The sequence below is a fragment of the Sminthopsis crassicaudata genome, chromosome 4 (genome assembly GCF_048593235.1).
Source record: "Sminthopsis crassicaudata isolate SCR6 chromosome 4, ASM4859323v1, whole genome shotgun sequence".
NCBI lineage: Eukaryota > Metazoa > Chordata > Mammalia > Dasyuromorphia > Dasyuridae > Sminthopsis > Sminthopsis crassicaudata.
The window spans coordinates 320,880,539-320,894,476 of record NC_133620.1 but is presented as its reverse complement, the minus strand read 5'-3'; the positions used below and the strand labels follow the sequence as shown (position 1 = coordinate 320,894,476).

The 13,938-nt window shown below is 40.6% G+C and overlaps 1 protein-coding gene across 1 annotated transcript in view; it reads right to left on the bottom strand.

The window, feature by feature from the left end:
* Positions 1–189: 189 nt before the first annotated feature.
* Positions 190–13,938, bottom strand: part of LRRC45 (leucine rich repeat containing 45) — a 16,767-nt gene continuing 3,018 nt past the window's right edge. The window contains exons 2-18 of the mRNA XM_074260467.1: positions 13,094–13,380; positions 12,241–12,302; positions 11,694–11,764; positions 11,349–11,527; positions 10,437–10,565; positions 9,036–9,148; positions 8,369–8,427; positions 8,204–8,281; positions 7,405–7,540; positions 7,188–7,265; positions 6,773–6,884; positions 6,576–6,646; positions 5,393–5,485; positions 4,089–4,181; positions 1,095–1,268; positions 868–1,015; positions 190–715 (exon numbers count right to left, since the gene is read on the bottom strand). Coding sequence (XP_074116568.1) covers positions 519–715; positions 868–1,015; positions 1,095–1,268; positions 4,089–4,181; positions 5,393–5,485; positions 6,576–6,646; positions 6,773–6,884; positions 7,188–7,265; positions 7,405–7,540; positions 8,204–8,281; positions 8,369–8,427; positions 9,036–9,148; positions 10,437–10,565; positions 11,349–11,527; positions 11,694–11,764; positions 12,241–12,302; positions 13,094–13,325 — 2,025 coding nt within the window. The 5' untranslated portion in view covers positions 13,326–13,380 and the 3' untranslated portion in view covers positions 190–518. The remainder of the gene's footprint in view (positions 716–867; positions 1,016–1,094; positions 1,269–4,088; positions 4,182–5,392; positions 5,486–6,575; positions 6,647–6,772; positions 6,885–7,187; positions 7,266–7,404; positions 7,541–8,203; positions 8,282–8,368; positions 8,428–9,035; positions 9,149–10,436; positions 10,566–11,348; positions 11,528–11,693; positions 11,765–12,240; positions 12,303–13,093; positions 13,381–13,938) is intronic.

Sequence of the window (13,938 nt, the reverse complement as noted above, 5' to 3'; positions counted from 1 at the left end):
AGGGTGCATTTGGTTAGCTGATCTGCTTTATAAACAAAGGCAATGCCCATAGATTTACTTCTGACACAGTGGGCACTGACCAGCCAAGACTTTTCACTTAGACCTAGACTGGGGAAATTCCTTTGGGACAATGAAATTCAAATCACATCTAAAATGCATTTTTCAAAAAACACAGCATGGTAGCCTCCATTCTCCTCGGTCATCAGTGTAGCTTTAAGTTGGAGATGGGATAGGAAAGCCATTTTGCCTTGTGTGAAAGAGGTGAAGGAAGGGAAGAAAGTTGGGAGAAACCCAGATTTCCCACCTCCCTTGATAGTAGTTCTCTGGCATCAACTGTACTTCCATGAGGAATCCTCAAATGCTCAGGAAGGTCTCATTCTGTATTTTTCATCTTAGGTTCCAAGGAGGACCTAAGAAGATGGAGGATGTCTCATAAGCAAGCAGAGTTGAGCTCCTTTTGTCTTGCTGCCACCATTACCTCTGCTTTATACCCAGTCCCAAATCTCCCTTAACTCTTATTAGTTGTCAGGGTTTGTAGTCCCCAGGGGAGAGCCTTGTACATAAGCCAAGATGGCGTTCTGTAGAAAGCTTGCTCGCTGGGCCTCCTCCTCCCGCAGCCTGTTGATCTCAGCATTCTTGAGCCTCAGCTTTTCCCTGATAGAAGCATTCTCACTCTCTTTGTCCAGTAGAGCCTCCCGGTGGCTGCTTGACATCACTGTGGGGAGAGAAGTTCAGTGAGCTTAGATCCCTCTGTCTTGAATAATGCCATGTGCAGCAGACAGACCAGAAGTAAGAGGCATTTGCCTGTCTCCTCTCACTCAGGAAAGAGGAGCCTACCTGTGCTGCTGTTTCAGCTAGAGACCTCACCTTTGATCTGCCTTTCCAGGGCTGCAATCTTCTCCTTTAAGCCTTCCTGGGCTGTCCTCTCTGCCTGCAGGTGGCCGATCTGCTCCTGCAACTCCACTCGCACCTTGTTCACCTCAGCCACCTTCTCCTGTTCCTTGTCTCTCACCTCCTATTGGGGGAAATACTGTGAGGAAAGGAAGTGAGAGCTTAGCTGTGGCCTGTCTGCAGGGAAGGCCCTATTCACTCACCACCTGCAGCTCTTCTAGCTGTCGCCTCACAGCTTCCATCTGAAGGCTTATCTGGTTGTTCTTGGTCTGGCTTTCAGCCACAGCTTGTTTCTGCTGGAGGCAGTATTCCTGAGCTTCATCCCGAGCCTGGGAAATCAGCCGTATTTTCTCTTCCAGATGAGTCACTCGCTGTTGCTGCAAGTTGCAAAGAACAACAATGACTGGGAAAAGATTGGTCAGTACTGTGGACTGTCACCCTGAGAGAGCATCCCTAGAAGGGTCTTGGCTTCCCCTCCTCCAATACTTTCTACTGCATTAGTCCTGCTCCCAGGACTTCTTAAAATCTAATGAATGAACTGAACCCAACTCAATGCCTTCTCCACAGTAACAAAAGAATTTTACAACTTTACAATTAGGAGCAGTTGTTCAGTTCCTTTGTTGCATACAATACTGCTTGAAATCAATGGGTCAATGGTAGAAACTAGGCATGGACCCACATTTAACACCACATACTAAGATAAGATCAAAATGGGTCCAAGATTTAGGCATAAAGCACGAGATCATAAATAAATTAGAGGAACATAGGATAGTCTCTCTCAGACTTGTGGAGGAGGAAGGAATTTGTGTCCAAAGGAGAACTAGAGATCATTATTGATCAAAAAATAGAAAATTTTGATTACATCAAATTAAAAAGTTTCTGCACAAACAAAACTAATGCAAACAAGATTAGAAGGGAAGTAACAAATTGGGAAAACATTTTTACAGTTAAAGGTTCTGATAAAGGCCTCATCTCCAAAATATACAGAAAATTGACTCTATAAGAAATCAAGCCATCCTCCAATTGATAAATGGTCAAAGGATATGAACAGACAATTTTCAGATGATGAAATTAAAACTATTTCCACTCATATGAGTGTTCCAAATCACTACTGATCAGAGAAATGCAAATTAAGACAACTCTGAGATACCACTACACACCTGTCAGATTGGCTAAGATGACAGGAACAAATAATGATGAATGTTGGAGGGGCTGTGGGAAAACTGGGACACTGATACGTTGTTGGTGGAGTTGTGAAAGAATCCAACCATTCTGGAGAGCAATCTGGAATTATGCCCAAAAAGTTATCAAAATGTGCATACCCTTTGACCTAGCAGTGCTACTACTGGGCTTATATCCCAAGGAAATACTAGAGAAGGGAAAGGGACCTGTATGTGTCAGGGTGTTTGTGGCAGCCCTTTTTGTAGTGGCTAGAAACTGGAAAATGAATGGATGTCCATTATTTGGAGAATGGTTGGGTAAATTATGGTATATGAATGTTATGGAATATTATTGTTCTGTAAGAAATGACCAACAGGAGAAATACAGAGAGGCTTGGAGAGACTTACATCAACTGATGCTAAGTGAAATGAGCAGAACCAGGAGATCATTATACACTTCAACAATGATATTGTATGAGGATGTATTCTGATGGAAGTGGATATCTTCAACATAGAGAAGAGCTAATCCAATTCCAATTGATCAATGATGGACAGAATTAGCTACACCCAGAAAAGGAACACTGGGAAATGAGTGTAAACTGTGAGCATTTTTTGTTTGTTTGTTTGTTTTTTGTTTTTCTTTCCAGATTATTTTTACCTTCTGAATACAATTCTTCCTTTGCAACAACAAAAAAATTCGGTTCTGCACATATATATTGTACCAAGCATATACTATTAGATATAAGATATAATATATATGGGAATGCCTGCCATCTAGGGGAGGGGGTGGAGGGAAGGAGGGGAAAAATTCAGAACAGAAGGGAGTACAAGGGATAATGTTGTGAAGAAAAAAAAAATTACCTATGCATATGTACTGTCAAAAAAAATGTTATAATTATAAAATTAATAAAAAAAAGAAATCAATGGGTCAGAGGCAGCTAGTTGGTGCGATGGATAGAGCACCAGCTCTGAAATCATGAGGATCTGAGTTCAAATGTGGCCTAAGATATTTAACACTTCCTAGCTGTGTGACCCTGGGCAAGTCACTTAACCCCAATTGCCTCAGGGGGGGGAAAAAAGCCAAAATGAATGGGTCAAAAGCTGTGGATTAAAAAATTTTTAACTAGGGAAAATAATCACTGCAATGAAATTTGTTGTAATAAAATTTGATCTGTAAATTTTTTATTAAAAAAGCTTTATTAAGCTTTTTATTTTCAAAATATATGCACGGATAATTTGACAATATTGACCCTTGCATAGCCTTGTGTTTCAAATTTTCTCCCCTACCCCCCTCCCCTAGATGGCAAGCAATTCAATATATGTTAAACATGTTAAAATATATGTTAAATCCAATATGCATATAGTTGTACAATTCTTTTGCCGCAGAAGAGAAATCAGATCAAAAAAAGGAAAGTAAATGAGTAAGAAAACAAAATGCAAGTGAACAACAAAAAGAGTAAAAATGTTATGTTATGATCCACACTCAGTTCCCACAGTCCTCTCTCTGGGTGTAGATGACTCTCTTTATAAGATCATTGGAACTGGCATCAGTTATCTCATTGTTGGAAAGTCATGTTCATCAGAATTGATCATCGTCTAATATTGATGTTGCCATGTACAATGATCTCCTGGTTCTGCTCATTTCACTTAGCATCAGTTCATGTAAGTCTCTCCAGGCCTTTCTGAAATCATGTTTCTTATAGAATAATAATATTCCATAACATTTATATAGCACAATTTATTCAGCCTTTCTCCAACTTTTTCCACTCCGTTTCTAGTTTTTTTCCACTATGAAAAGTGCTGCCACAAACGCTTTTGCACATGTGTGTCCCTGTCCTTCCTTTAAACTGATCTGTAAATTACATTGGTACTTGTTTAAATGTCTTCTCAAGCTCTCTTCATGTGTCCTGCCTCCCCCATTAGATTTGTAACCTCTTAAAACTAGGGACTCTTGACTTCTATTCTCAAGCATTCCATTTTTGTCTTATATCCCTCAATACCAATAAAGAGTTCAGATTTCAGTGTTGACCAACTTACCATTTCCAGGCGTACTTGGCTCTTGGCCTTTATCATCTCCTCCTCTGCCTGACTTCGCTCAGCCAATATAGCTTTCTTCACTCGGTTCACCTCCTATTCCAACATAGACATGAAATGTTTAGGTCGAGTTTAAGTCACTCATACCCATCCTCAGGAAGTGACCTTGCTCTAACCACTTAGCAGGACTTTGGCCAAAGTCAGCCTTTCTGGGGGTGGAAAGCTTGGACTTGTAATTTCACTGTAGAAGGAATTTCCCCAAAAGAAAAAACTTTTACCAATGATGATGAACAATTATTCTTAACCTAAAGAATCAGAGTTGTCTGGGGACACTGAAACTTAAAAGACTTGCTAGGATCACCCAGCCAGTGTATGTCAGATGTGAGACTTGAACTTAGTGTGGCCCTAATCAAACTGAGACCTGTTGAAGACCTGAGCTTAAGAAGGCCAAAGTCTCCCACTGCATCCAGGCCATTTCCAGTCCTGATCTATATTCTGGCCACTGGACCCAGATGGTTTTGGAGAGAAAAGTGGGACAGGGGACCTTGCACAATCTTCCTCTCCCTTAAATCCAATTCACTTGCATGTCATGGCATCACCTCCCTGATGTCATGGTCCTCTTGGAGAATGAAGGACGAACAGTAACATCCATTTTGCCATAATACTTTTCAACTTTAGCCCATTGTACTGAACTTTTTTTTTTTTTTTTTTTTTGGCTGAGGCAATTGGAGTTAAATGACTTGCCCAGGGTCACACAGCTAGGAAGTATTAAGTGTCTGAGGTTAGATTTGAACTCAGGTCCTCCTGACTTCAGGACTGGAGCTCTATCCACTACACCATCTGGCTGCCCCTCAGCTATTTTCTTAACAGAGCTTTTTGCCAGGGTATCTCTCACCTCCTACCCCTCCCCCAAATGCATTATGAGAAATAAATGGCCTTAGAAAAAGGAGGATCCTTTCATCCTTTGCCTTAAGCTCTGGGTTGTCACTTCCAATCCAGCTGAAGCCTTGCTTCACCACAGCCTGCTTCCTAGGTCACTTCTGGGTTTCTGGGTATTTCCCTTAAAAAGATCAAACTAAGAAGCAGACACTAGAAGAGAAAATAAGAGGGTAACTCAGAAGTCAGAATATTCTTAAATCCAGGTCCACTAGACTTCTGCTGACCCTGAAGTACAAGGAAGGTAGGAAGGATGGGTGATAACTCCACACTCCAGAGGCTTATTTCCAATTTTTTACTCTGAGATATGTTAGTTGTGGGTAAGAATCTCCACCTACCTACCCCCACCCACCTACATTATGAATGCTTACCTCCTCCAGGGAGATTCGTACTGTCTCCAGCTTTTGTATCCTCTCTTGTAAGGCTCGTTCACTCTCCTCCATTCGACGAGTCAAGTGTTCTACCTGTTCAGTAACAAAGATGTAGTGCTTGAAGACTGGAGAAGACCTTCTCCCTAATAGTTTTCCCAACAGCCTCTGGATCCCTTCTGAATCCCATTTACTTCCTTCTGAAAAGAGCTAAGTTGAAGGCCCAAAAAGTCTCTAATTCTATTATTGGGGGGGGGGGGGAACTGAGGTGGAAAGATTGTTTATCCATTTGAAAGTAAATTCATTTTCAAGGAGAAATTAACTTCCTAATTTTAAGATGTTCTGACTGCTCTCTTTACTGATAGCATAAGTAGGTTTTGAGTAAGGCAGGTAGCCTCAGAATCTGGGAATTAGGAGGCCTCAATAAAAATCCCTCCTCTAACTACTTAACCAGTTGACCTTGAACTAACTTCTCTGATTCTCAGTTCCCTAAATGCATCCAAAATGGGGGTCAATAGTATCTGAACAACCTATTTTTCAAGATTATTATAAGGATTAAATAAGAATGTAGGAAGTTATTTTGTAAATGGTAAAGCACAATTCAGTTTTTTTAGGTTTTTTTAACCAGTCATAAATCAATGTAGAGAAATTCCCAGTAAGGAGCTTCCTCTGCTGGTACAAATCTATACTTTCAGGACTAGAAGGCTAAAGGGATTTGCCCAAGGGTTCACCGCCAGGGTGTGTCAGAAGGATACAAGATCCAACTCTACCTTTAGTCTGCCACACTCTTTCGACTAACTATAAAAAAACACGGTTGGCCTATGAATAACCAAGCATTAGGAGACCTAGGTTTAATTCTAACTCTGCTACCACTTCTCTGAGTGATTTCTGGCAGGCCACTTTACTTCCCTGGCTTTGCTTCCTCCTCTGTAAAATGAAGAGTTTGGCCTAGACAGTCTACAAGGTTTCTTCTCAGTTTTCTGCTCTTCTAAGTCCCTGAAGAACTGTAGTCTTCCAGAAACCACTCCCCAACCCGTCTATCCCATTAGACAGATGTAGTGCAGGTTAGCTTATCAAAGTGCCCCTGGTGGGTTTGGAGACACCAATAAACACAACATAAGCTTGAGAGACTAAGGAGGCTCTAAAGTTCTACTTCTCCACAAGACAGGTTTGGATGCTTCTTTACCTCTTTTAGTCGGAGGTTTTCAGAATCTTCTAAGCTTTGTTTGAATCTCCTCTTCTCCATTTCCAGGCGCTCTGGAAACTCAAAATAGGGAGATATGGGTCACACTTTTCCAGAAAAGTGGACTGGTGTTCCCATGTGATCTTGCTGTCCTTTAGGGTCCTGCTCCCCACTCCCCCCAACCCTCCCCCAGCACTCACCTTCAGCCTGAGTTAATCGTAGCTTCAGCTCCGATGTTATGTTGGTCAATTCCTGTTTTGTCAGGAATAGCCGCTCCTGCTGAGTCTTGCTCTTTCGCTCTAATTCATCCACCTAAAAGGCCAACATAATTTAGAACAGAGGTGTCAAACATGTTGCTCCAGTGCAACCTGAACCAAATTTAAAAATATAATTGGGGAATATTTTAATAAAAATACAAGAAAACATAACTAATGTTAATATGTGTTTTTCTATGTGGTATAGTGGTTTCTGTTTCTTTGTAAGTTTGACATCAGTGATATCAGGCCCACTCAACTCTACCTCTAGACAACTCTGCCTAGACAGAGCTGCTGCTCCTTAGCTAGAACATAAAAACATGCTCCAGTCTGTTAGCCTTGGCCTGATCCCCTACCATACCTGGCTGCGTAGAAGCATATTTCTTTCATTGGATGCAGCCACTTCTTTCAATAGTTTAGATTCCCGATCTGCAGCTTCCTAGGAATACAATAAGATGAGAAGCAACTTGGATAAAGCTCTTTCTGCCATAACTCCGAGGCCTACATGATATCCCTCCTAATTCATCTACCTATTGCCCAATCTTCCCCTGGATCACTGAGTCCCTCGTCCAGTATACCTGCTGCTCTAGCTTCAGTTCCTTGGATTGTCGCTGTGATAAGTTTATTTGCTCCTTCTGTGCAGTGGTCAACATCTCACTTAAGTCTTGGACCTTCTGCTCAGATAGGGCCAAGGCAGCCTCATTCATCTGCAGCCTATACGATTAAAGAAGAGATTTATTAGATTAGAGCTTATCCAGTGCCTCCTGGGTACAGCACAATGGGTTAGGGAGATGTAAGAAATCTGTTTGGGAGGATAAAACAAAATACAAGGAACTATAAAAACATAACAATCGCACTAGAAAACTGCATAACAAAGTGCTGTGTGAGATCCATATGGAAAGTCTGTGTTTAGGAGGGATGCTTTTTAAGACTGTACAAGTTTCTTCTGATCACTGCTTTAAACCCAGCCTGACTTTTAAAAACTCCCCCTTCCTTCTTTTCCATTACCTTAATCTCTCTATTCCAATTAATCTATCTAAAAAACCAAACCCAGCCAAACTTACCCCTTCCATCCTTTCCTTTTTTCTGCCAGTCCATATTCTATCCCACCCCTTCAAAACTTAGCTCTTAAATTCAAAATTCATCCAATCCAACTCTTTATTATGCATCATTTTTTTAAAAGCACACTTGATGCCACCAATTCACTATTTTTCCCTGATGGTCTGAAATGCCCATGCCCGTGTGTTCTCATGTTGTGACAACTCTGTGAAAGTTAGGGACAGAAGAGGTGATTAATATATTTTGATACCTTCAGGGAACCTACTAGGGGTAGCCCAAATCAACATCCTGCCTACTCCAGCCCAGCCTATTACATACTTGGCCTTGAGGGAGTTGATGATGGAGTGACGCTCATTCAGGGCCTCTTGAAGCTGACTCACTCGGACTGCCGATGTCCTAAGGAATGGCAAGAGAGATAACTGTTGAAACAAACCCAAATATTCCATAAAACAGCCACTTCTCATCTCCTTCTGAACTGCTCACCTGCAATTCCTAGAAATCTCTTCTCTCTGTTTATCAATTGTATCCATCAGGTTCAGGAACTGGAAAAAAACAGATATAAGCCATATAAAAATGGTGAATCCTAACATTTTAATTGAAATCTGGGACAAAGGACCTAATTCCAAATCAGCAGAAAACTAAGTAACGATCAGGTTATGCCAAGAAGTCTATCCTTCTAATTTCACACTTCATCTAACCAAAGGACTCCTGTATCACTAGGCTGTCAACTACTAGGAAGAACAAACACTTGGGACTGAGAGATTCTGGGGTCCAAGAGCAGAACATCGAGTCAGAAAAACAGGAGAATCAGATGAAGGGACTTGACTAGGGAGATACTGAAAAAACAAAAGGGAGAAGTGGATGGCATACCTAATGATGACCAAAAAAAGGATGAGCTGATTTAACAACTCCTTTTCTGAGAGGGAGAGAAATCTTAAAAGAGTAGGAAGAAAGGGGAAAGAAGACTTGTCTTCTCTTCACCAACACAATGTCTATAATGAACAGGACTAAGGAAATCATCTCCCTGAGGGTACGCAATACAAACATAAGCACAAGCTGCAGATATATCCTCCAGGGAGGAGTCTATGCTATAAGCGGCTTCCTCCCTGTGACAGAGGTGAGATGGCAAGTGAGAAGGAAAATTGCTTACCTGTTTGGATTTCTCTTCTTTAAGGTTTTGGACTTCTTTGCTTAGCACATAGGTCCGGTTCTGATTTTCCTGGAGTGACACCTGCCTGTCTAAGTTGTGATCCATGGCTTGTTCTGTGAGATGAAAGCAGTGTCAACCCCTTTATCCCTCTTCATTCTGGGAAAATTGTCACATTACATGGCAAAGAGCTAGATAACCCACTTATAGCCAGACTGTTCTTTTGGCCTGTCCAGAAACTACAGCTAAGGATAGGTCTCAGGACACTAAGGACTACCAACCAGATGTGCTATCTATTCTAGTCACTTTTACAAATTTACAACTATTACAATAGATGAGATATCTAATAATCTCAAATGATAAATAAGTATGAACTGCATGTGATACTACTTCAGGAATCTTCTTGAATTTTCATTTAGGGTAATTTTAAAATGAATTTCCATTCCTGAGAATACTGAGAAGATATAGGAAGGGACTTAGAATATGGTAAGGAATATAGAAAAAGTGGGCTATAACTTTTAATTCTTTTTGGACAGTTGACAAACTAGAACATATCTCTACCTCCCCACCCAAGTGAATAAATGAACGTTTAGTGCATCATTATTTTTCCCAAAAGGTAGTTTGGTACAATGGACGGAGTACCTAACTGGAAGCAGACCTGAATTCAAATTCTGCCTCAGAAACGTACTAGCTAGCTAGGAGTCTCTGGGCAACTCATCCTCTCAGAGTTTCCCCACCTGTAAAATGGAGACAATATTTGTACAACTAATCCCTCACAGGATTACTGAAATGAAAATACTTTGTGTAAATTTTAAAACATTAAATAAATGTAAAATTACTATTACAGTGGCCCTTAAAATCTCCAGGGAGTCTTGCTCATATAGATAAGATCCTAGGGTCCTGTAGAAGCATTGACTTCTCTGGCACCAGCCCAGTGAACAGAGAAGAAGAGAAAATTCTCAGGCTATGCTGATTTCATCAATAATAGTTGCTACTACTTACCTGTGCCTTAAAGTTTGTAAAAACACTTTGTATTTGATGTAAAGCATTTTGCAAATCTTAAAACCATAGGATGTTCCACTCTAGTTTGGATTTCTAAGTTACCTCATTAGAAATTACTGATGCTGGAATAAAACTTATTACTTCCAGTGCTTTCACAAAACACTTTCTTAGAGAAAAAGTCTTATACTATCAATAGATAGATATGGAAAAGAAACTTCTCTACTGAATACTAGTCCTATGGAGTTAGATTCTTTCCTACCCAGCTGACATCTCCACACAATATTTAACTTTCTCAAGAGACAGGATTCAATCAGAGGGATTCTCCAGGTCTCAGAACTGTTTTTATATCTCATTTCAAGACAGTTCTGAGCTGTTCCAGTTCCCTACAGCCCTGCCACTTACCAACAGCTTTCAAGACATCCCCTGGGATGTTGTTTCCAGCTAGCTCAAGCTTCCTTAGGGTCTTGTTGTTGGAAAGACAATTTACAATTGCCCGGCCTCCCAAGAGTCCAATGTTATTCCAACGAAGATCTGAAGGGGAAACGTGACAACATCAGGGACAGAGAACACCACCAGAGGACAGAAGAATAAAAAAGAAGTCTTGCCATTAGTTGCTAATTCTCCCATTTTAATTAAAGGTACTATGGAATCAAAAGACAGCAGCTATGGAACCTAAAGTAGAGCAGGAGGCAGTATAAGGGATCAAACTCGCGCTTTGATTTGGGGAAAAAAAGGAAAAGCTCTATTTCAAGTCACCATTTCTTCCTCAATTAGAAGTGTACATTTGCTTACCTGCCACTTTTTGAAAAACATGAAAACTGCAATAGTAAGTAAAGAAGGAGGATGGCAAAATGCTTAAAATGGTCAGGGTACAGAGAGGATGCTAATTTGTATAGGTGTGACAGCAGTATAGGAAACATTAGCTAGTTCCCTAGTGGTTCAATGGATAGAGAGCCAGACTGGTCTCAGGAAGATATGAGTTCAAATGTGGCCTCAGAAACTTACTAGCGTTATGACCTTGGGCAAGTCTACTTGGCTTAGTTTCCTCAACTGTCACAAGGGGAATAATAACAAACTCCCAGAGTTGGTGTGGGATCAAATGAGATGGGATTTATAAAGTGCTTTCACACATCTTAAAAAGTGCTATAGGGAATGCTAACTATTCTTCTTATCGTTGTTCATTTTCCAAATTGTGTCCCAAATTCCCTTTGCACCCTAAGGCCCGCTCTAGTTCTATGGCCAGGAAAATTAAGGAGAGACAACTTTCTCCTGCTGCTAGGTCAGTGGCATCAAGTCTGGATGGAACTTCCTTACCTATATCTTGAAGAGTAGAATTGTTCTTCAAGGCCATGGCCAGCTCTTCTGCCCCCTTGTGGTTGATCTGATTGTTTCGGAGGTCTAGTTGCTGCAGAGTAGTATTGGCCCTAAGCCCCTCACAGAAGAGAGAAAAACTTTCTTCCCACATCCCCAGGTTGTTCCACTCTAGAATAAGGCTGTGAAAAAAGCCATTGTCAGGACTGAAGAGGCTTGACATAGAAAAGCAACTTATACCCATGAAAGCTCATGGAAATGAATAGGAGAATGGTTTGGGAGCTTTTCTCATTAGGAAGAACCCTGAGCCATGTTGATGAGAAGGGAGGCGGGGAGTCACCCTCTTACCTTTGAATGGACTTGTTTTGTCGAAGGAGTTTGCCCAGAGCCTCAGCTCCCATAGCTCGAAGGTTATTACCCTAGGACAGATGGACTCTCAATGTGACTTCCTTTCTTGAGTAAGCCTGTGTACCTTATCCTGCTACACAGAGCTTTAAAAATGCTCCCTAAGGCACTATAGAAGGAAGTTAGGGACTGTCTTCTTTTTTAAAGAAGATATGTTTTCCTCAAAATCAGCATCACATTCTCTCATTTGACTAGTGCCATTTAATCATTCATTTATTCAACACTATGAATTAAGCACTGTAGAAAGTACATGCTCTCTACTTTTGAACTTAAGGATTTTTTTGAATTCAAGATGTTTGTCTAGAACACATTTAGACACACAATTGTGAGACATGTAACCTAGGCCATTCAAATAATATCTCTGTAACTATTCATACTTAGGGAAGGCTAATTTGAGTTCCATAGGCCACCAGAGACTGACTACCTCACAATAAATATTTAGTAATTCCCATTTTCCCCTCTATCTTTCCCTATGTTTCTATCTGCTTACCTTTAAATCCAGATATTTGACTACTGTGTTTGAACAAAGTCCTTGTATGAGCAGTTTAGATCCTGTAAGAAACAAGAAGTTATTTCTTTTCTAGGAATAAATGACTTCTTTGGGTCACTCCTATATTCCATTCCTATATTCTCCTTTTTCTGTCAGCAGGCAACTGGTCAGACCCAAGAAAGAGATTTTTTTTATTTTGTTTGGTCAGAGTTCAGTTATACAAATGAGCCAAAGTTGATCATAGCAATGAAATGCTACTTCAGCTTACTACAATCAGCTAGCCAAACACTAGGTTTACCAGGTTAGGAAATTCTAAGGCTGAGACTTGTAAGGATTCTCCAATTTATAATAAGAAATTATATTTAAACAACATATACTTAAAGGTTGTCAAGTTTCAAGCAAAGAAACTGATGTTCACAGAGGTAAATTGTTATCACATAATAAGCTTATTTCTAAGCCAATGCACAGAGTTTGGTATCTGCCTAGAGGAAGCAAGAGAATAGGATAGTAATCTCATTATTGTGAAAATCTAGAGAGATAGATAAATATTTGGCCCAAAGTCCCTTGCAGAAGAAGGAAAAACTTTCTTCTCATCTCCCTAGACTGTTCCACTATAGAGTGATGTTGGAAGAAGAGATACCATAAGAGCCAAAGGAGCCTTAGGGGATTTGGCTTCTGAGTGGCAACCCAGTAGTTATATTCAGTAAATTAATGCTGATGGAAATATCAGCAAGTAAGTGTATCTGAGGCCAGAACTCAGACAAAGAGATCAGAACTGCATAAGCCCAAAGAGCAGCCAGAGCTTATAGAATCTAACCTGGCTTCTGACCAAGTACCCAGAATCATCATTCACCTTCTTCACTCATCATACAGTCACTTAGGAGGACCATTGAAAACAGGATGTCATTTTGCAGGAGCTTCCCCAGAGCTCCACAGGTGTCAACTGATAAACTCTGGGTGGCCAGGTCCAGCTTGTTCTTGCGATGACCCTCCCGCAAATCATGTAGTTGCTTGAGGACTGCTTCCTGGGGCTCAGCTCCACTGTCCTTACATAGCCGGCTATAGGAACGACGGAACTCCTCCATTGTCCCAGGAAAACTACAGGGGCTTTTTCAGTATGTTCTTTATAGTCCAACTTTTCTGTGGAGAAATTCCAGAATGAGAGAATTAGCAATTCCAAAGCCTCACAAGTTATGATGTGATTCACTCCATCCTTGGTAGAGCTGAATGATGTTCCTGGACTAAGCTGTCTTCACCATTGCTAACTTAAGATATCCACAGATACATAAAACATAAATCAGAATCTGATAAATGCAAAAGAAGACTATAAAATGCCATGAGATTAGGTGATGAATAACAGTACGGTTTCTAATGATTCACACTAATACTAGTTATAGGAGATACTGTCTTACCAGATAAGGGATGCAGGATGAAATTAGAAAAAATAGGACAAGTGTTGAGAAGTCATTAGGTCCTTTTTCGTCTTCTGTATTCTCCTTTCCCACCCAAAATACCACTTCAGTTATTGTAGAACAAGAGTACTAATAATAACTGGATGAGCCAGGGAATTAGGGAGAGGACACATGTAGGAGAACTATATAAAATGAAGTTCCTAGGGATAATCTTGTCATGCTGGAGGTCCTCTTTTTTACTGGGGTGCTTCCCAGGGTAATGAAGAAGGGCCCAAGAAAGTTGAAG